Source organism: Pelodiscus sinensis, chromosome 8 (genome assembly GCF_052426305.1).
Source record: "Pelodiscus sinensis isolate ZL-2025 chromosome 8, ASM5242630v1, whole genome shotgun sequence".
NCBI lineage: Eukaryota > Metazoa > Chordata > Testudines > Trionychidae > Pelodiscus > Pelodiscus sinensis.
Window position 1 is genome coordinate 27,126,847 of NC_143059.1, and position 20,127 is coordinate 27,146,973.

Sequence of the window (20,127 nt, forward strand, 5' to 3'; positions counted from 1 at the left end):
CAGTCACAATCAGTTTCTCTTCATATGAATTTGAATGCCTATGCCTCTAATCATTTCTGCTTACCCATTACAAACATTTTTATTTCTGATATATCTTTTTTGAGACACGGTGAGAGGATATAGATGCAATGGTTTTGGTCAAAGCAACATTTATATAAATGCCATTATAATATTTCAGTATTAGTTTTTATCCCATTCTTTATACATTCTAATATTTTGTTTTCTAACAGTTGCTGCAAATTGACCACAGGCTAGTGAAAACAGGTTTGCATGTGATCTTTTGTAAAAACTGGAAATTTAAAACATTTCCTTTATTTTGCTCAACATTTTTAATCTATGCTTAGAAAGTTTCATGTTACTGTAAATATTTTGTTTATAGTCTCCAAAATAGATAGATTAAGTTGGTATGGTGCCATTGCTTAAAATAACATGATGACTGACAACAGCTTGATTCTCCACTCTGTTGCTGTAGTTTTGTGTCCATGGAATGATACTGAAGTCAATAGAATTACAGTGGTGTAAAACTGGTTGAACCTAGTGGAGACTTTAGTCTTGCAAAGCTGAGTAGAGTTTGATGTGTAGACAATGTTGTGATACAAAATACATTTTCTTTGATTGACAAATGTCTAGTGAGGATCAGGCTAGCCACATAGTTGGTGGAGTCTTTTGTGTTTTATTCCACAAAGAGAGATAGAACTGCTATAATTTATATATAGTGGGCCAAATGGATCCCAGGTATAATTCTACACTTGCATTATCTTTCCTTGGTTTCATTGACTTGAATGGATTTGATTTAATAGAATTACCCCAGTTCCAGTAGAGCTATGCAAAGGATGAACTGGGCCCTTAAATGTTAATATATTTTGAAAGATGTGAAATTGCAAATTGTTTTGTGGCACTTCATGGTATTTAAGTAATACAGGTTGAACCGCTCTAGTTTTGCACTCTCTGGTCTGGCAACATCCATGGTCTGGTGTGATTTTAGTTAGCCAGATGTCCACTTATTGTGGCTGTGGCCAAGTTTCCCCCAGTCTCATAAAGTTTGTTTATAGCCACCAGTCCTGGGTATCAGTGTTCTATGCTGTTATTTAGCTCTAATTTATCCCTAAATGTTTTCTAAGAGCCCAGTAAGCAGTGGAAGTGTTGGTAATGCTCTTAGACAATATTCACCTCCTGTGTTCCAGCAAATTCTCTGGTTTGGCACCGGTCAGGTCCCAAGGGTGTCAGACTAGAGAGGTTCCAACCTGTACTGTTTTATTAAAGATATTATATAAAAGCTCTGTAGTACATTCACTTTTTAAATTATATATGTTCTGTAATGTACTGTAGATGATCAGACATTTATAATGAAGCATTGAATGAGTGGTTAACTGCCAATTCTACTTCCATTGGTTTTTAGGGAAGAATCAGTTGTTCTGGCCACTTGATGGTTCAGACTATACCTACGCGTGGCCGATTAACAATTACTCAGTCTCATAGGTAAGATGAAGTACAAGCCCAGAATTCTACAGTTTTGCTGGACTAGGGTTTCCATTGTGACCCAGAAGATTTTTCAGGTTATGTGATTTACTTTAATCTGTTGATGCTGATTGTTCCAGAACCATAGAATTTTATGTGTAAAATTTGCTCTCTGTCCCAACAGTATCTGCTCATCTTTTGATTTTTTCATTGAGATTTTGGTATAATTTAGTTTCTAGAGATTGGGTAGCTTGCACTTAGCTGTTTGAAGAATGATTGCCTTTAATCTACAGCACATAACTTTGAGTTGGTGGTGAAATCCTCGCTCCACTGACATAAAAACCAAAACTCCCATTGGCTTCAAAGGGAACAGGATTTCATCCAAAGGGTCCAAGTTTCATTTCTGCTTCTGCCATGGACTTCCTGTGCTAATGCAGGCAAATAACAGACCCAAGATTTTTAAAAATGGCCAGCGAATTTGAGTGCCAGACTTGAGGCATCCTAACATGATTTGATTTTTGAGAAACTGCTGAGCATTCACCTTCTGAAAATCAAATCTCTTTAATGTGCCTCAATTTGAACACACAACATCACCAGTCATTTTTTAGAACTTGGCTACCACCACCTCATACCTCACTCTCCACATCAGTGAAATTAGCAAAATAGTACTTCTCTACCTCCCTATCTGTGGGGTTTAATTCAGTAATGTCAATAAAGGTTTACCTCCCTGCTCCAGCACCCTCAGAAACTGACTGGTCCCAAACCAGATAATTATTACAGTTAATCATAATGCCAGTGGAGGTAGTGGAAATAGATGGATTAGTAATAATCCTACCAGAAAAATATGGAGTCACTTAGGAATCCAGTTTTACTTACCATATTAGAAATGCATTTGATAATTCTAACAAATTGAAAATATACACATATTATATTGTATTTAATGCTTTTCTTTGTATGCCTGTTCTGGTCATTATTTTGGGTGTTACTTAAATATCTGTTTATCATTTTCTACAGTTCGTGCCCAATGTCAAATTTTAGGAAAATTATTTCTATTTCTTCCAAACACATCACAGCAGTTTTATATTGCAGAACAAGGTCCCGTGTACAAGAAGGAGATAAAGAACCACTACACGAACGGTTTTTCCGGCCTTATTTTCTACGGGCACCTGGAGACATGGTAGCTCATGAGGGGCGACTTTGTAGACTGGACTGTAAGGTATTTTCATGATTCACTCTTACTTTATCTATATACATACTGGTAGCTATCTTCCTGATCTTTAATAGGCTTTTTTCAATATTTTATTCTAATATTTAATGCCTTTCTTGTGTTTGTTCTCTTAGGGTATGTCTACACTACCCCATTCCATGAGGAGTAATGGTAGTTCGAACTAGGAAGCCTAGTTCGAACTACCTAGTTCGTGCCGCGTGTAGCCGCGCGGCACAGGGTTCGAACGAGCGGGGATTTAAAAATGGCGGAGCCCCGCTTATGCAAATGAAGCCCGGGAAATTCAAATCCCGGGCTTCATTTGCAAGTGCGGTATGCCTACATTACCCTCCTAGTTCGAACTAGGAGGGTAGTGTAGACATATCCTTACTTCTTACTACCACCCTGTCTGAGCATCAGGTGTTTTTTATCTAGCACGTGCCAGATGGAATGAAAATGCTGAATAAATATCACCAAACTGGAAGGCTCCTTTACAATACAGTTCATACAAATATATGTGTTTTGGTTTCTATCAGCTCTTTAGCAGGATAGCTAACTAAAGGAACTTCCATAGAGATATAGGGCTCCTCTGATGAGTGATTGATTAATTCTATACATAGGTGTTGAACACACACCCCTATACAAGTGGGGCAGAAATAACTGAAGATGCTGTACGCTGTTCATCCGAAGGTTCTTACTGCATTTAATTGATAGTTAGAAGACTAATACTTTTAGAAGGGTAGAACAAAGCCTCAATCACTTCCTTTTTCTCTAAAGAGCAAAGAGAAGAAAAATTCCCAACTTGTTAACTCGTGCTTCCAACTCAGAGGAGTTGTGGGTGAAAGTGGTTAGTGTCTACCCCAATATGAGAAAGAAAGATATGGCATCTATGCAGAATCCAGGGACCTTTGGCAATTCTCAGCCTCCAACACATAAATACACAAATTGAGCTGACACAGCTATGTACAGAAAATAGATCTTCCCTACCCTGAAGAAAGTAGAAGACAATGGAAGTTTCACAGCTCTGAGGAGCAGCAGCACCCACTTCTCATGAATTTTCCTTGGGAATAATTTAGCGTTCACTTAGGGAGCATGCCACAGAGGCTGGTTACTCTCTAGCTCTGCTCTCCTAAGAGTGGAGACCTAAAGGCAAATTGGGGATTCCCCAGAATTGGAGAATAACAGTTAATCTTCCAGATAGGTTCCATTTACCTTCTCTAATTTGTGTATTTGCTTCTTTCCACTGAAGGGAAGCTTTAGACTGGGGTGGGCAAACTTTTTGGCCTAAGGACCACATGGGGGACAGAAATTGTATGGAGGGCCAGATAGAGCAGACTGAAGGATCATTGATGTTAGTGATCTCTAAGAAAGACTTACAGCCTTACCTATATCTAATGGAACAATCCTATAGAGTGTAATAGAGATAAAAATAATCATTTTAACTGACAAAATTCTGTTGTGTGTTGATTTAAGACTTCTACAGAAATACCTCATACTGCATTATTAAATTCTGTGTTTCAAGCGAGTTTTGTAGAATCCAGTTGTTTTCATCCCTATTAAATTCTTTGAGTTCAAATCTAGTGTTTTGATTTCAGCCCATCACAATCTGAAAATGAGCAGAATACTAACATTTACTTTTTATAAATCTTATTTGTGGAACCAGTTTTTTTTCCTGGAAATAATCAGCAACAGCAATCAACAGGAACTTTCCAAAACAGAACAGCTATCTTTCTCTCTCTCTGGCCTCAGTTTTTTTTCTACATTGTCTTATACATCATTCATATGTTATCTCAAGATATTTTATTTATTGGGTTGTTGAATTTGTTTGTCAGTCTGTCACTTGCCTCTGGCTATTTCATTGTCTGTTAGGTCAGTGGGTTACCAACTCCAGACCTTATGTGGCTTCTGAATGGCAAACCTGTGTTACCAGATAGCACTCACAAGATGTTGGTCAGAGAGACTGGTGTCCACTCTTTGCTTATTGATCCTCTCACACAAAATGATGCTGGAACTTATACTTGCATTGCAACCAACAAAACAGGACAAAATTCATTTAATCTGGAGCTTAGTGTTGTAGGTAAGACTTATTTAAAGTTTCTAATACTGTAAAAGATTATATAAAGAATGATACCATAATTACTTGTATCTTTTACTTTGCATGCACTGAGCTTGGGTGTCCTCTCACACCAGTGTACTTCAGAAATAACTCCATTGAAGTCAGTGCTGAAGGAAGTGATGTAAGGAAGACAATCAAATCCAGAGTTTCCTTTGTAGAGCCATTCCATGTGTTCCTATACAGTATCTATGTGGAAACCCCTGTGTACTCATCCATAATCTTTTTCAGCCCCCTGCCTTCATACACAGCTGTTCTTGATCCCTCCCCCAGCTTTGGGTTTTAAATATACTCTATGTCCTCCCAATAATGTCAGTTATTGTTTTATTATTTAAAAATAAGCCTGATGAGACCTGAGCAGCCATGGCAAAAAGTACTGTTAAAATCCATGTTTGTAGCACTCATTTTCTTTAGTGGTACTATATTTGGACCCCATATGTATATTCATCAATAGAAAAAATCAGTTCTACATATGATTTTCAGTACATTCCCTTAAGGATTTTTTATCTTAAACAGGTTGACCAATCCTTCATTAGACAATAAAATCATGGCCTGTTAAAGATGTCATAGGAATCAATTTTGGGTTGTTTGTTTCCACATGGTTCAGTGCAAAACAGCAAATAAAGCCACTGATCACGCTAATTGTTCCTCCTCCTTTCCAGCAAAGGAAGTCAAAAAAACCCCAGTGTTCCTGGAGAAGTTGCAGAATTGTGGGGTACCTGAAGGGCACCCAGTCAGATTAGAAGGCAGAGTGGTTGGAATGCCTCCACCAGTATTCTTCTGGAAGAAAGACAATGAAACCATCCCTGCAAACAGAGAAAGAATGAGGTACGGTACAGTCACTCACAAATTAATGTCCTCTTCAGACTGGACTGATTGTTGGCACAAAAGTTTTATTGTCAGAGCAGGTTTTGTCTTCTCCCTAGATGAAATTCATTTCACAAACCTAAAGCTTAAGGGAAAGGATGAGGGAATGAAATACACTTCCCTAATTTGGGATCAGACTGCAGAAGTGCAGCAGAACTCCCTACACCCCAAAGCCACTACTTCAGCCAGTGGTCTAGGACAGCAGTGTCAGGCTATGTCTAGACTGCAGGCTTCTTTCGAAAGAGGCTCTTTCGAAAGCATCTTTCGAAAGAGCCTCTTTCGAAAGATCGCGTCTAGACTGCAGGCGGATCTTTCGAAAGAGAAATCCGCTTTTTCGAAAGAGAGCACCCAGCGAGTCTGGATGCTCTCTTTCGAAGACGGCCTCTTTACATTGAAGAACGCCTTCTTTCGAAAGAGGAACTTTCGAAAGAAGGCGTTCTTCCTTGTGAAATGAGGTTTACCGCCATCGAAAGAAAAGCCGCGTTCTTTCGAAATAATTTCGAAAGAACGCGGCTTGAGTCTGGACGCAGGGGAAGTTTTTTCGGGAAATTTTTCCCGAAAAAACCCCTGAGTCTGGACACGGCCTCAGAGTCTTTGGGCCAGTTGCATAAGTATGTTGCTTATATCACAGATTCTATTGCCCCTTCCTGTATTCACCCTAACTCAGTTATCTGCTACATGGTGCCAGTTGTGAAACACCTATAGCCTTTCTGGCAATATATAACCCATCCATGAAGAGTTTAAGCAGCACCTTGAATTGTGCCATCGTACCAGGATGAATTTCATTTCCCCTGCCTTTGAGTTCCTCATCACCTCCTCCGTGTCTGCTGCTCAGTGCATCCTACCAAAATAGGCATCAGTACTTCATTGCCATGACCTTTCCAGTTTAACAATATAATTTTGTATTTAAAAATTAGCTTCTCTTTTATATTTATGTCAGTTTTGCTTTTAAAACAGAACTCATGTAACCCTTCATGCATTTAGGGTTAACACAGTTTGTGACCCCACATCAGCCAAATTGGTTACAATGGGCAAACTGTCATTCTAACAGTTGAATATCTAGCAGGCCTAAGCAAACTGAGTGAACTGTATTTACATAACCACATCCAGGATTTCTTTCCCATTCCAGCTGGCAATAATGGAAGCATTGTTTCAGACTCTGCTTCTACTTAAAAGAGATCAGCTGCTTGATCTCTGATTAAAGTGCTGCTGGGATCCATCATTGCAATAGTTATTTAATCTTTCAAATTGCCTTTTCACTGATAGATTTGGAGGAAAATATAAATGATGCTGAACCTTTATTAAGAGGATTTTTAAAGCAATATCTCATTCTAGGATTAAAGGGAAATATTTGATTTAAGACTATAGGGGTGTGTCTACACTGCACCGTGGCTCGAAAAAAGACACGCAATTTGAGCTATGCAAATTGATTATCTTATTTCAATCTTAGTTCAGAATAGCTTATTTCATACTTTGACGCTGTCTACACAGTACCAAATTTTGAAATAACCCACTATTCCGAAATGTCCCTTACTCCTTGTGCAATGAGGCTTACAGGGACATTGAAATAACGAGCCCAAAATAACAGGCTTGCTGTGAAGATGTGAGATTGCTATTTCGGGATACTCCAGAATTCCAAAATAGCATTGCAGTGTAGACGTAGCCTAGGTGATTACTGTACAAATATGAAATTCACAAATGAGCTACATCTTAGTTTACATAGTGAACTAAAATGTAATACTCTACAGTGTCGGCATAAGTAATAATAAGTCTAACTCATTATAACCAATGACAAATTAATTAAATGGAAAACAAAAGCTAAAGATGAAAAACTATATAGGTTCTGTCTAGTTCCTCACTGCCTTGTCCAGTCTAGTTTTAAATATCCCAAGAGATGGGGCTTTCACCTTTTCTCTTAATACACTAGTGCACAGCCTAACAGTTCTTCCTTTCAGATAGCTTTTATTTATTTCATCCCACTCCTTCAGTTATATGCACATTCTGCCCCTTTTCACTCTAAATCCTCTTCATTCCTGTTCCCCAAATGCTAGTAGTACTCAGAGAAGAATACTCGAGTCTGCAGCTAAAAGTGGGAGAATAGGAGGCAGAAGTTGGCTGCTCAAATTTGATCTCTCCCAGAAGATGGTAGTCCTGCCATAGAAGGGATTAGCAGAGCAGGATCTAGCAGTCAGGAAGCGTCGTCTCCATGTTCTTCTTCGAGTGCTTGCTCATGTCCATTCCATACATGCCGTGTGCATGGATTCTGGAGCTTTTTCCCTTAGCAGTATCTGTTGGGCCAGCCAGGGAACCTCTTGGAGTGGTGCCAGCATATCGGTGCATATATACCCCTGCTAGCCCCTCGCCCCCTCAGTTCCTTTTTACCACCCATGATGGCAGCTGGAGTGCTGCTAAGGCTGACAGTCCTTACCCTTAGTCTGTACATAGTTCCGCTTATCTCTTGAGTATTGTGTTAATAGTAGTTTATTAGTAGTTCATTAATGGTTGTAAATAATTTTAGATAGGGAGGGCTTCTCCCCATCGGCCTCTCCCTGGCTGGGGAGGGGATGTCAGGGCCACGGGGATTCAAGCTGTGTGCTCCATGCTTGAAACCTATGCCCTGCAGGGATCTGCATGACTCTTGAAGTGTCTCGGAGATGTCCACCATACAGAAAGCTGCAACATCTGCAGGAGTTTTAAACCGAGGACTAAGCACGAGAGAGACTCTAGGCTCAAGCTTATCCTCATGGAGTCTGCCTTACAGCCGCCGGCTCCAGAGTGGGCTCCATCAGTGCACAGCGTACCGTCCTCGGTGTGGGAGACTTCCGTGGTGTCGTCTAGGCACCAGACCACCTCCTTGACGGCCTCCAGGCACTGGTCACAGTCCCCAGTACCAAGGAGAGCTAAGAATGCCATGGGAAGATCCCCAGAGAGGCATGGCCACAAGGTGCACCCTAAGGAGGGGCACTTGGCCTCAAAGGCACTCTGGGATGTCCCAGTACCATCAAGGTGAAGACATAGCCTTATATGGAGAGAAAATCCAGTACCAGAAGGGACTTTCAAAGAACTCCGCTGTCCATCAACCCTGGAGACCTTCAGTGCAGCACAGGAGCTCATCGAACTGACCTTCCCTGAGGCAGAGGCTTCAGCACCACAGGTGCCAAGACCACCATCTCCAGCACCGTGAACTGCCCCGGGTTCATCTGAACCAGTACTGACACGGGCTCCAAGTCAATGGGTGATACCGTAGAGCCTTTTGGGGCTGAAGCTGACCCTGCCCAGTCACCTGACAGGAAACCAGGAGGCGGGGCCAGAGCTATAAAAGCCCAGCCTGGGAACTCAGTCTGGGCCCAGCTTCCAGAGGGATGAGAGGCCTGCCCGGCACTCTGTGCCTGGGATGCTGAGGTTTGGCCAGGACCTCCAGCAATGCCTGACTGGCTGGGCCCACTGGACCTGCAAGGGGAAAGGACTGGCTTGGACCTCCAGCCATACCTGATCCCGAGGACTGGCCTGGCCGCCTGCACTGGACCCCCTGGACCTCAGCTGGACCTAACAACCCTGGAACCCTCAAGAGACTGGTCTGATGCCCAGTTACACACTGAGGGTACGTCTACACTACAGCGCTAGTTCGAACTAACTTAGTTCGAATTAGTTAATTCGAACTAAGCTAGTTCGAACTAACGCATCTAGAACTAAAAACTAGTTCGAACTAGCGTTTTGCTAGTTCGAACTAGTAAGTCCACATTGAGTGGACTCTGAACAGGGCTTAAGGATGGCCGGAAGCAGTGCCGGCAGGGCATAAAAGGAGGACTTAGAGCATGGAGATGCTGTCTCAGGCTAGCCGAGGGCTGCGCTTAAAGGGTCCCGACCCCCACCCCGGACACACAGTTCTAAGGGGTGCCCCGCTTGCAAAGAAGTTCTGGCTTGGAGTGCCCTGAGTGCCCACACTGGGCACATCACACCACTCGGCCATCAGCCCGGCTGCACTTGCCGCAGGCTGCCATCTGGGGAGAGGGAGTAATTGGGGGGCTGCAGGAGAGCTTCCACCCCCAGAAGCCCGCAGAGCCAGCCCAGTCCTCCCCATCGGGGGCTCGTACCCCATTCCTCCCTCACCTCCTTCCACTTGCCCTTCCCTAGCCCCCCTTCTTCTTGATGTACAAAATAAAGATAACGTTTCTTCCAACATTGACTCTGTCTTTATTGAAAAAAACTGGGGGAGACTGGGAAAAGGAGGTGGGAGAGGGGAAGAGAAAGGCTGGGAGAGGGGAGGGCAACTAACATGATCAGGGGTTGGGAACAGGTCCCAGATGAAGAGAGGCTACAGAGACTGGGACTGTTCAGCTTAGAAAAGAGGAGACGGAGGGGGGACAGGATAGAAGTCTGTAAAAGCAGGGGTTGGGTGGAGAGGGTGCATTCAGAAAAGTTCTTCCTGAGATCCCATAAAGAAGGACTAGAGGACACCAAAGGAAAGGAATGGGTAGCAGGCTTGAAACTAGTAAGAGAAAGTTGTTGTTGTTGACAAAGCAAATAGTTAACCTGTGGAACTCCTTGCTGCAGGAGGCTGTGAAGGCTACAACTAGAACAGAGTTTAAAGGGAAGTGAGATCAAGTCATGGAGGTTGGGTCCATGGAGTCCTATTAGCCAGAGGGTAGGAGTGGTGTCCCTGCCCAAAGTTTGTGGAAGGCTGGAGATGGATGGCACGAGACAAATGGCTTGGTCATTGTCTTCGGTCCATCCCCTCCAGGGTCCCTAGGGTTGGCCGCTGTTGGCAGACAGGCTACTGGGCTAGATGGACCTTTGGTCTGACCCAGGACGGCCATTGTAAGCTCAGGGCTCAGTGTCGGGGGTCTCAGTGGACCCCCTTGATTTTCATGCACACCTGGTCCTGGGTGGCCAGGCTGGCAGCTCTCCTGCCCTAGACGGCCACTTTCCTGTGCCTAGTGCGGAGATCGTGGACAAGGTCCACGATGTCCGCACTAGCCCAGGAAGGTGCCCGCCTCTTGCGGTCCAGGGCAAGCTCCCGGGAGCCGCCAGCCTGGTCCCGGCAAGAGGGGGTGGGCTGGGGGGCATCGGGTGGGTGGCTCTGTGCCGTGCCAGGTGCAGGGTCTGCTAGCTGGGTGCTGGCAGGCTTGCACCTGGCACGGGCACCGTAGCCAGCCCGTGCCCCTTTAAGGGGTCCGGGGCCGGGAGGGGGGCATAGAGTTTCCCTGGTGTTGGCCAGAGTGGCCACCAGGGAAACCTGGGGAGGGCTAGCCTCCCACTAGTTCGAACTAAAGGGCTACACAGCCCTTAGTTCGAACTAGCTAGTTCGAACTAGGCGTTAGTCCTCGTAAAATGAGGTTTACCTAGTTCGAACTAAGCGCTCCGCTAGTTCGATTCAAATTCGAACTAGCGGAGCGCTAGTGTAGCGCATAGGAAAGTTAGTTCGAACTAACGTCCGTTAGTTCGAACTAACTTTCTAGTGTAGACATACCCTCAGAAGGAGAAAGGAAGTGGCCCAGTGAATAGTGAGGACTATTAAGTGCCTCAGGTCTGTACGTTTCAGGCTTCGGTCCATACTGCTCCTATTAGGGCCCTGGGCTGGGATGCACTGGAGTAGAGGAGCTTGTGTCACTGACTGGGTGGCAGTTTTCCCCTCTCCACCACTGCAGCCTGCACCTCTCCTGAGCTAGGAGACAACCTGCCGCCAACCAACAGCTGAACTGTTATAACTTTGTTTGCTGCCCCGCTCTGAACCAGGTCCAAGGCCCCTTACTGGGTGTTTGCTGCCCCTGCCTGAATCAAGGCCTGAGCTTCTAAAACTACCAAACTGTTTGTTTGCTGCCTTTGCCCTGAACCAGGGCCAAGGCACTCTGAACTGTGATAACTATGTTATTTGCTGCCCCGCCCTGACCTAAGGCCAGGGCTCCTTATCTGTGTGTTTTGTCACTGCCCTGCCTGAAGCAAGGACTGGGCCACTGAACTCTTGGTTATAACTGTGGTGTCTGCTGCACGGCCCTGCCCTAGGGACAGGGCTTCTGAACTGACTGTTTATCTGTCTCCTGCCTGGAACCAAGGCTGGGCTCCCTGGACTACTGACTTGGGGGTTTGTTGCTAGTACCTGCTGTAGTGGGGCGGAGTGGCCGTCCACTGACCCGGAGGTGGAGGAACACCTCCGGGAAGCCAAAATGGCTACAGTACCGACACTGGCACAGGTACCAACATTGGCACCAATACCAGTGTCAGTGCCAACACCAGCACCAACACCGTCACTGACAACAGCAGCAGCTCAGGCTCTGGCACCAACACTGACACTGGCATTGGCAATCATAGCGCAGCCAATGCCCACACTTCTGTGGATGGCATCGGGGGCCCGGTGCTGCAGATTGCTCCAGTACCATACGTGTATATGTCCTCCCTTCTGCCTCCCTCGGCACCGGCATACTCAAACACGGCAATGCCGCACCATCCGGTCCCAATGGAGCAACTGCATCCAACCCCGATACCAGATACCAGTAATGCCTCCACTGGCACCGGGCCTGGTGCACAGAGGGAAACAGACAGCCATGGCCCAGCACCAGAGGGAGCATACATCTGCAGGTCCCTCATGGTGAGCCTCTGACTACTTATTAGATCAGAGGCTGAATTAGAATCAAAGAATCATAGAGCTGGAAGAAACCTCAGAAGGTCATCAAGTCCAGCCCCCTGCTCTAGGCAGGACCAATCCCAATTCATACACTCGGTGAGGTCCTCATACAAGTTGAGGTCCTGGCACTGCTACCGCACCAATCATAGATCGCAGCGCTGAAGCCCTGCGGATACGTGCACTTGGCCCCCCCCAGTGACAGCCACATCCCCAGTGGTCATTCTAGACTCCATAGGCATACCATCAGGCTCAAGGCCCACCTCTCCTGTCATCATTGTCTGGGTCATCACACTAGGGGAGCGTCCTCTCAGCAACTCCCCTGCACAGAGCCCCCCCATCGGAGGTGAGCCATCCAGGGGTCAAGGACCTAGTAAGACCCCCAGTCATAGGGGAAGGTCCTGGGGCAACAGCCCCTCCATCAGAGGTAGGCCAGGTGACACCCCCAGTGACAGCGGTGTCACAGATGGCGGAATAGGTGGAAGAGCAACTGGGGGTTAGAGAATCATCGTTCTCCTTGCCAGATGAGGCCTTAGCGGACTCTGCCCCATCACATTCATTAATGGATGCTAGGGCACACCATGATCTGCTTAGGAGATTGGCAGCTAACCTGGAAGTCTGAGCGGAGGAGGTCCAGGAGGAATCTGACCCTATGGTGGACATCCTCTCGGTAGCCATTCTGGGCAGAGTGGCGTTACCACTCAACAAAATGGTAGACAAACTGTCTAAAACCTTGTGGCAGACCCTGGCCTCTATCCCTCCCACAGAAAAGGGAGTGGAGAGGTGCTATTTTGTCCCCTAGGCGTGTCACAAACACCTCTTCTCACGCCCTTCCTCCAGCTCAATGGTAGTGCAGGCTACCAGGTAGAAGGAGTGCCAGGGTTCCCCAGGGCCCAAACCCAAATCTAAGGAGCCCAAGGAAGGAAGACCTATGTCATGGGAGGGTCTTGAGTTCCACATCGCCAATCAGCAGGCAATGCTGGATAGATATGCCTAAAACACCATGGACAGATTTAAAGACTGTCTCCCACAGGAGTCGTGGCAAGAATTTGGGGCTATAACAGAGGAGGGCAGAACAGTTGCATGAACAGCGCTACAGGCGGCCCTGGATGCTGCCCTGGATGGCCACAGCTATAGTAATGAGAAGAAATGCATGGCTCCAAGTGTCGAGCATCCCTTCAGAGGTGCAGAATATATTACAGACCTTCCCGTTGAGGGGGCAGGCCTGTTCTCAGACCAAACAGACTCAAAGCTCCATAGTCTTAAAGACTCTAGAGCAACTTTGAAGTCTCTGGGGATCCACACCCAACTCCTCAGAGAAGGCCTCTCAAATGATAGGCCCTTCCAATGTGGATTTGGAGGAGGAGCCATAATAGTTGTCGAAACGACCCAGTTACAAGCAGGCGCAGGGGCTCAAGATCCAACTCAGATTGGGGATCTGCCCCACCTCTGAGCCAGCAACCTAAGCCTTCATTTTGAGGGTACGCTTGGGGACAGCATGACAGTCACACCTCCATCACCCCCTTTTGATTGCTGTTTGTCCCTTTTCTACCATGCTGGTCCCAGATAACATCCGACCAATGGGTTTTAGACCTGGTAGCAAAGGGTTACGTCATCCCCTTCCTTTCCATCCCTTCTTCCCACGTGCCTCATCCCTGTCCCTCCTCAGAGACCCCTCTCATGAAATTCTGCTAAGACAGGAAGTGTCTACACTTCTTCACCTCTGAGCGATCGATCCTGTTCCAGAAGAATTCAGGGGAAGGGGTTTCTACTCCCAATACTTCCTTATTCCCAAGGCAAAAGGGGGTCTATACCCTATCTTAGACCTGAGAAACCTGAACTGGTTCATAAGGAAAACAAGGTTCAGGATGGTCACCTTGGCCTCCATTATCCCTTCCCTACAGAAAGGAGTCTGGTACGCTGCCCTCTATCTAAAGGACGCATATTTTCATATTGCAGTGATCCCCATCAACAGGAGGTTTCTCAGATTCACAGTAGGTCAGGACGACTTTCAGTTTACAGTCCTGCCAGTCAGCCTCTCCACAGCACCGAGAGCGTTTACCAAATGTATGGTCACAGTAGCAGCTTTTATGAAGCGCCTCAGGATCCAGGTCTTTCCCTACCTGGATGATTGGTTGATAAGGGGACATCTCGAGAGCAAGTAATAAGCCATATTGCAGTGACTAGGAGGCTGTTCTCCGAGCTAGGTCTCCTTATAAACGAGAAGTCCACTGTCGACCCTACACAGGTAATAGAGTTTGGGGTGGGAGGCCTCCGGGACTCCACCATTGAAAGAGTGTCCCTGTGCAGAGGCAGGTTTCTGACTATGAACTCGATGATTGAAGACCTCCAGAGGTCCCCTATAACCACAGCAAGGACATGTATGAGGCTGCTGGGCCATATGGCAACTTGCACCTACGTGCACCTGGCTAAGGCTCCAACCCCTACAAGGGTGACTGAGGAGCATCCACAATCCGGCACGGTCACTGTTGGATTCAGTGGTTACCCTGCTGGAGTCGGTGCTCCACTCACTGGACTGCTGGAGTCAGGAGGAGACGGTATGTGCAGGGGTCCCATTTGTCAAGCAGAGCCCATCAGTGCAGCTGTACGTGGATGCATCAGACATGGTCTGGGGAACCCACACGGGAATCCTCTGGACTCAAGATACCTGGTCCCTGGGGCTGAGTTCCCTACACATAAATGTCAATGAGTTCAGGGTGGTCAGGCTGGCATGCCGGGCCTTCCTACCCCAACATGGAGAATAGAGTGGTCAGAGGGATGCACTACACATACAGTGGCCCTGGGAGCTGCTATATGCATTTCCCCCTTTCTCGCTAATTCACAAGACCTCATCAGGGTCAGGCGATTTGGGTCAGAGGTCATCATGGTGGCACTGATGTGGCTTCGCCAACACTGGTTCACCGCCCTATAAGAGTTAGTGGTGGAGGACTCGGTGAGGCTGCCACTAGTCCCAGACCTGATCACTCAGGATTGGGGAGGAGGGAGGCTGTGCCACCCAAACCTACCAGCCCTCCACCTAGTGACATGCAACCTGCATGGTTGACAGGCCTAGAGCAACTTTGCTTGCAGGAAGTACAGAAGGTGTTGCTAAAGAGTAGAAAACCTTCCACCAGAACACTGTACGAGGCCAAGTGGAGGCTCTTTGCCCTATAGACAGAGCAAAAGGAGATAAACCCAATGCATGCCACAACCCTCTAATTTTAGACTATTTACTACTGCTTAGACATTCAGGCCTCACTACGTCCCCACTGAAGCAATTGCAGCCTTTCACCCTGGGGAGGGTCACAGGTCCATGTTCACTAATACAATGGTAAAGCACAGTGCTTTTTTTGTAACAGTACCAGCACCTCCAGTCAGAGCTCAACAACTTTTCCCCTGGAGTATTGGAACTTTTTACTTTTTTTTTTTAACAAAAAAAAGCACTAGTAAGGTGGTTTATGAAAGATACCACCCTGGGATCTCAGTGTGGTCCTGACGGGTCTCATGAGGGCACCCTTGGAGCCGTTAGCCACCTGCTCTTTGAAACATTTGTCATTGAAGGTGATGTTCCTGATGGCAATCACTTGTGCCAGGGAGGTCTCGGAACTGAGGGCCCTCACTCTGGAGCCCCCGTACACAATTTTCTTTAAGGACAAGGCTAAACTGTGTCCCCACCCGGCCTTCTTTCCAAAGGTGGTCTCTAAATTCCATATATTACAAGACATTTACCGACCGGTATTCTTCCCAAAACCTCAGGCCTCAACTAAAGAACAAGCCCTACATTGCTTTGATGTTAGAAGGGCCCTAGTGTTCTATATAGAAAGGAGGCAAGAGTTCCATAAATCTCCACAATGTTTTATTTCAATAGCCGAGAGGATGAAGGACTCACTGGTTTTGGCCCAATGCTTATCCTCCTGGATTGCTTCCTGCATTAAGGAGTGCTATGACAGCGCAGGTAGACCCGCGCCTCCACTGACAGTACACTCTACAAGGGCACAGGCAACGTCCACAGCGTTCCTAGCACAAGTACTTATCCTTGATATTTGTAGGGCGGCCACATGGTCCTCTGTGCATACTTTCTCGGAGCACTATGCAATTACACAGCAGGCCAGGACAGATGCAACCATTGTCAGGGCTGTGCTGCAGTTTGTTAACATGTAGATACATTTTTTTCCTGCATTCACTTCTTAGAATATTGAGATTGTGATTTTTAATGCCCTGAAGTTCAGATCTAGAGTACTGGTTTAGCACATGAAAGATAACAACTGACAGCAAAATTTGGACCCAAGACCAGGTACAGATTTCAATCACATTTCTAAAACTCAGGAGTGGTTGGAATCCAGCTTTTTGGCTCAAATACATCTCAAGCTTTCAAGCTGAAAAAAGAAAATCTGCTATAAAATATTTCCTTGGTTTTGTTTAGCTCAGAAATTAATTATATGTGATGATTTATTTGCCAGAATTCTTATTCTTTCGTAAATCTGTTGGGTCAATGTAATGTTTGAATTAAATCCAACTATTAGTTCAACATGGAGTCATTGGGTCCCTGCTGGCTATTCCATTAAGTAGTTAAAAACAGGATGGAGCTTTGCCCTGGCTTGCCTCACTTTTAATTACTTGGGGGGGGGAGGGGGAAATTCACAACATCCAGAGGAAATCTGAGTATTTGTCCAATCTCTGTGTGGTGGAGCAAAGAGGTCGTATGCCCCACCACAACCCAAGGCCAGAAATGTGGACCTGCTCTATGAGTCCTGCCCTACTCAGCTGTTATTTCTACCTATTATAAATCTAACCACAGCCACCTACAATGTTAAGATGAATGAATCCACATGAACATGAAATGTCAGCCCTTTCACCTGGCTCATCCCTCTATTGCCAGTAAGCTTATTTTCTGTGCTGGCTTGCATGAGGCCTGAAGATCTTTTCTGCAGTGGGAAGATGGTGTGCATGTAACCCACTACCCCGCTGCCCTGCTACTCAGGATAGTCCATATGGGTGAAGTAAGTGGTGTACTTGGTGTACCTTTTAGGAATACTGTTCTTATGAGAGCTGGACAGAGGATAGAATTTCCGTAACTAGGGAAATTCAAAATGTTTGAGATTTTGTTTCATTCTGAATCACAATAAAATTGTGAAGTTCAGAATTTCCTAAGAAATGGAATATTCCCATTTAGGAATGTACCAGCATCTTTGCTGCCTATCTGTGCTTTTCCTGTCTGCCACTGATGTTGCTGGGAGAAGGGGAATGCTCTGGCTGATAATAGCAGAGGATGGCAGGGAGTGGGTAATGAGAGGAGAGTAGCCCAGAGACCATACTCATCCCAGTCCATGACATCCCACCTTGTGAACTGCTGAGGATCTGAATAGGTGGACAAGCTAGCAGGAAATCAGGCAGGTTTCCACTGGGATTTTGTTGAAATCAGTAATTCAATCTGGAACATTTCAATTTTAATAAATCTGCATTTTCCAACAGAAAACCATTTTACAGTGAATTTTCCAACTTGCTCTAATTACTATTTTTATATGAATGTTCTCTTTCAATATTAATATTATAGTTTAACTGGCATTTCATATATTGCATCTTCAGTTTCTGCATTAGAAACATAAAAACTTTATAATTGTTTTAATGGTTTGCACAGGAATAACTAATTGGAACTTGCTAACAATTGTATTGCTGATGCATAGGAAGGAATAGAATCTACCTCACTCTCTCTCTTAGCTCTTCAGGGCTGAGAGGTGTAAACACATGTTTGAATCACTAAACAGCTCAGATTCTAAGAACATGCAAGAAGCACAAGTGTTGAGTTTGAAGTTACTGCTTTTAGACAGTCCCTCAGAGTAAAGCTGCACTCTATAAGGTTTAGTATTTAATCTACGTGATGGTCAACCTAAACAGCAGATGCACACTTGAGAAATGCTAATTGCACACTTCTTTTAACAGCATGCATCAAGACACAACAGGATATGTCTGCCTTTTGATTCAGCCTGCCAAAAAAGTAGATGCTGGTTGGTACACACTGTCTGCAAAAAATGAAGCTGGCATTGTTTCATGCACTGCTAGACTTGATATATATGGTAAGTGTCCTATTATTGACTATTAAGTAAAACAAAGCAAAACTCATTATACTCTTTGCAGTTCCTGACTAAATAAATGGTAGTCTTTTCATTGACATTAATGGGAATTAAATATACCCATTATTAGCTTAGGGTCAGAGTATGCCCTCAGACTAATATAGCCACAGATAGAAGTAAGTAACACACACACACCATGCATGGTCATATTAGCACCTTTGCATCACAGCTTGGGCTCAAGTGAGAGGTAGAGCATGAGCTGTTCACCAAACTCAGGAGATCTTAGTTCACTTCCCAGCCCTATCACAGCCTCTGTGACTTGGGCAAATCACTCAAACAGTCTATTCCTCAGGCTACGTCTAGACTGCAAGTCTCTTTCGAAAGAGGCTTTTTTGAAAGATACTTTTGAAAAAGCCTCTTTTGAAAAAGAACGTCTAGACTACAACCAGTACTTTCGAAAAAGCAAGCACCCAGGCAGTCTGGATGCTCTCTTTTGAAAAAGCACAGCTTGCATTACATAGTGCCTTTTTTCGAAAGAGCACTTTCGAAAAAAGGCATTCTTCCTTGTAAAATGAGGTTTTCCACAGTCGAAAAAACTGCTGCGTTCTTTCGATTTACTTTCAAAAGAATGCGGCAGCAGTCTAGACAAAGGGGAAGTTTTTTCGAAAAAAGGCTACTTTTTTTGAAAAAACCCTATAGTCTAGACACACCCTCAGTTGCCCAACTATAAAATGGTGATAATAGTTTCTCTGTCCTGTTTATTTTGACTGTGACGGGGCATCTTAAAGGGCCAAAGCCCAGCCCTGGGAGAAGGCTGAGAGAATGTAGCCTGCAGATGAGGCAGATTCAGCCAGTTAGGGCCCAGCTGGAGGTATATTAGGGCTCCTAAAGGGAAGGAGACAGACACTCTTGCTCTAACTGTGGATCAGAAGGAACCTGGTTGCCAGGGAAGTTGGAGGCTTCCTTAGACAGAGCATTGTTGGGAAAAGGCAGGCCTGAGGCTAGCAGGGCTACAGGAGGCAGCCAGGATAGGCAAAGGCAGCAGGTCCACACCCCCATGCCAATGATGAGTGGCCATTTCAGGCTGCAGTTTGTGCCTGAGATAAGGAGCTAGATGATGACTGCCAGTGGGACACTGAGGCAAGGTGGGTAGAGGGGAATTAGAGGTTTCCTGGGAGGGAAGGACCCTAGAGTGCAGGGGCACTGACCTAGGACAGTACTTGGAAGAAAGGGCACCAGGGCAGGAAGGGCTCCAGCACTGAAGTGCTAATTCCCAGGATGACCAACTGGAGGCGCCTTAGGGGGTGAGTGCTCGCCTCGTGACATTGACATTGACTATAAAAATCTTTGGTACAGAGACTTCTCTTACTATGTTTTTATGCAGTGCCTAGTTACAGTGGACCCCTGATTTCTCTTGGGGGCTATAAGCACTACCACAATACAAATAAATAATAATAATCAGTTCCTCTTGAGGAAGCAGAACTATGCATCACCTCTTGCACCAGGATAAACAGACAGACTAGTCCACATGTTGTACCCTAATATGCCATTTTATTTGTTTTTCAGCTAATTCATTTATAGTGTAATTTCATAATAGCAATGTAAATGTGACATTTTATATGAAAAGTAAATGTCTCGTTGCATCTTAATTAATGACCTGATACACATACTCTTTAATAAACAATGTCACATGCAATTTAATAAATGACTTCAGAACAAAACTTTTGTTAGTTCTTATTGCAAGATGTGCAGTAAACAATACAGAGAGAAAAAAACAAGCCAGATGCACTGTTTC

The 20,127-nt window shown here is 45.3% G+C and overlaps 1 protein-coding gene across 6 annotated transcripts in view; it reads left to right on the forward strand.

Annotated features, from left to right (window-relative positions):
• The window catches only part of MYPN (myopalladin), a 164,393-nt gene that overhangs the window by 130,458 nt on the left and 13,808 nt on the right, over positions 1-20,127 (forward strand). For all 6 annotated transcript variants that reach the window (XM_014574681.4, XM_006125268.5, XM_014574680.4 and 3 more), the window contains exons 16-20: positions 1,400-1,479; positions 2,548-2,674; positions 4,532-4,739; positions 5,438-5,603; positions 18,202-18,335. In XM_014574681.4, coding sequence (XP_014430167.3) covers positions 1,400-1,479; positions 2,548-2,674; positions 4,532-4,739; positions 5,438-5,603; positions 18,202-18,335 — 715 coding nt within the window. The remainder of the gene's footprint in view (positions 1-1,399; positions 1,480-2,547; positions 2,675-4,531; positions 4,740-5,437; positions 5,604-18,201; positions 18,336-20,127) is intronic.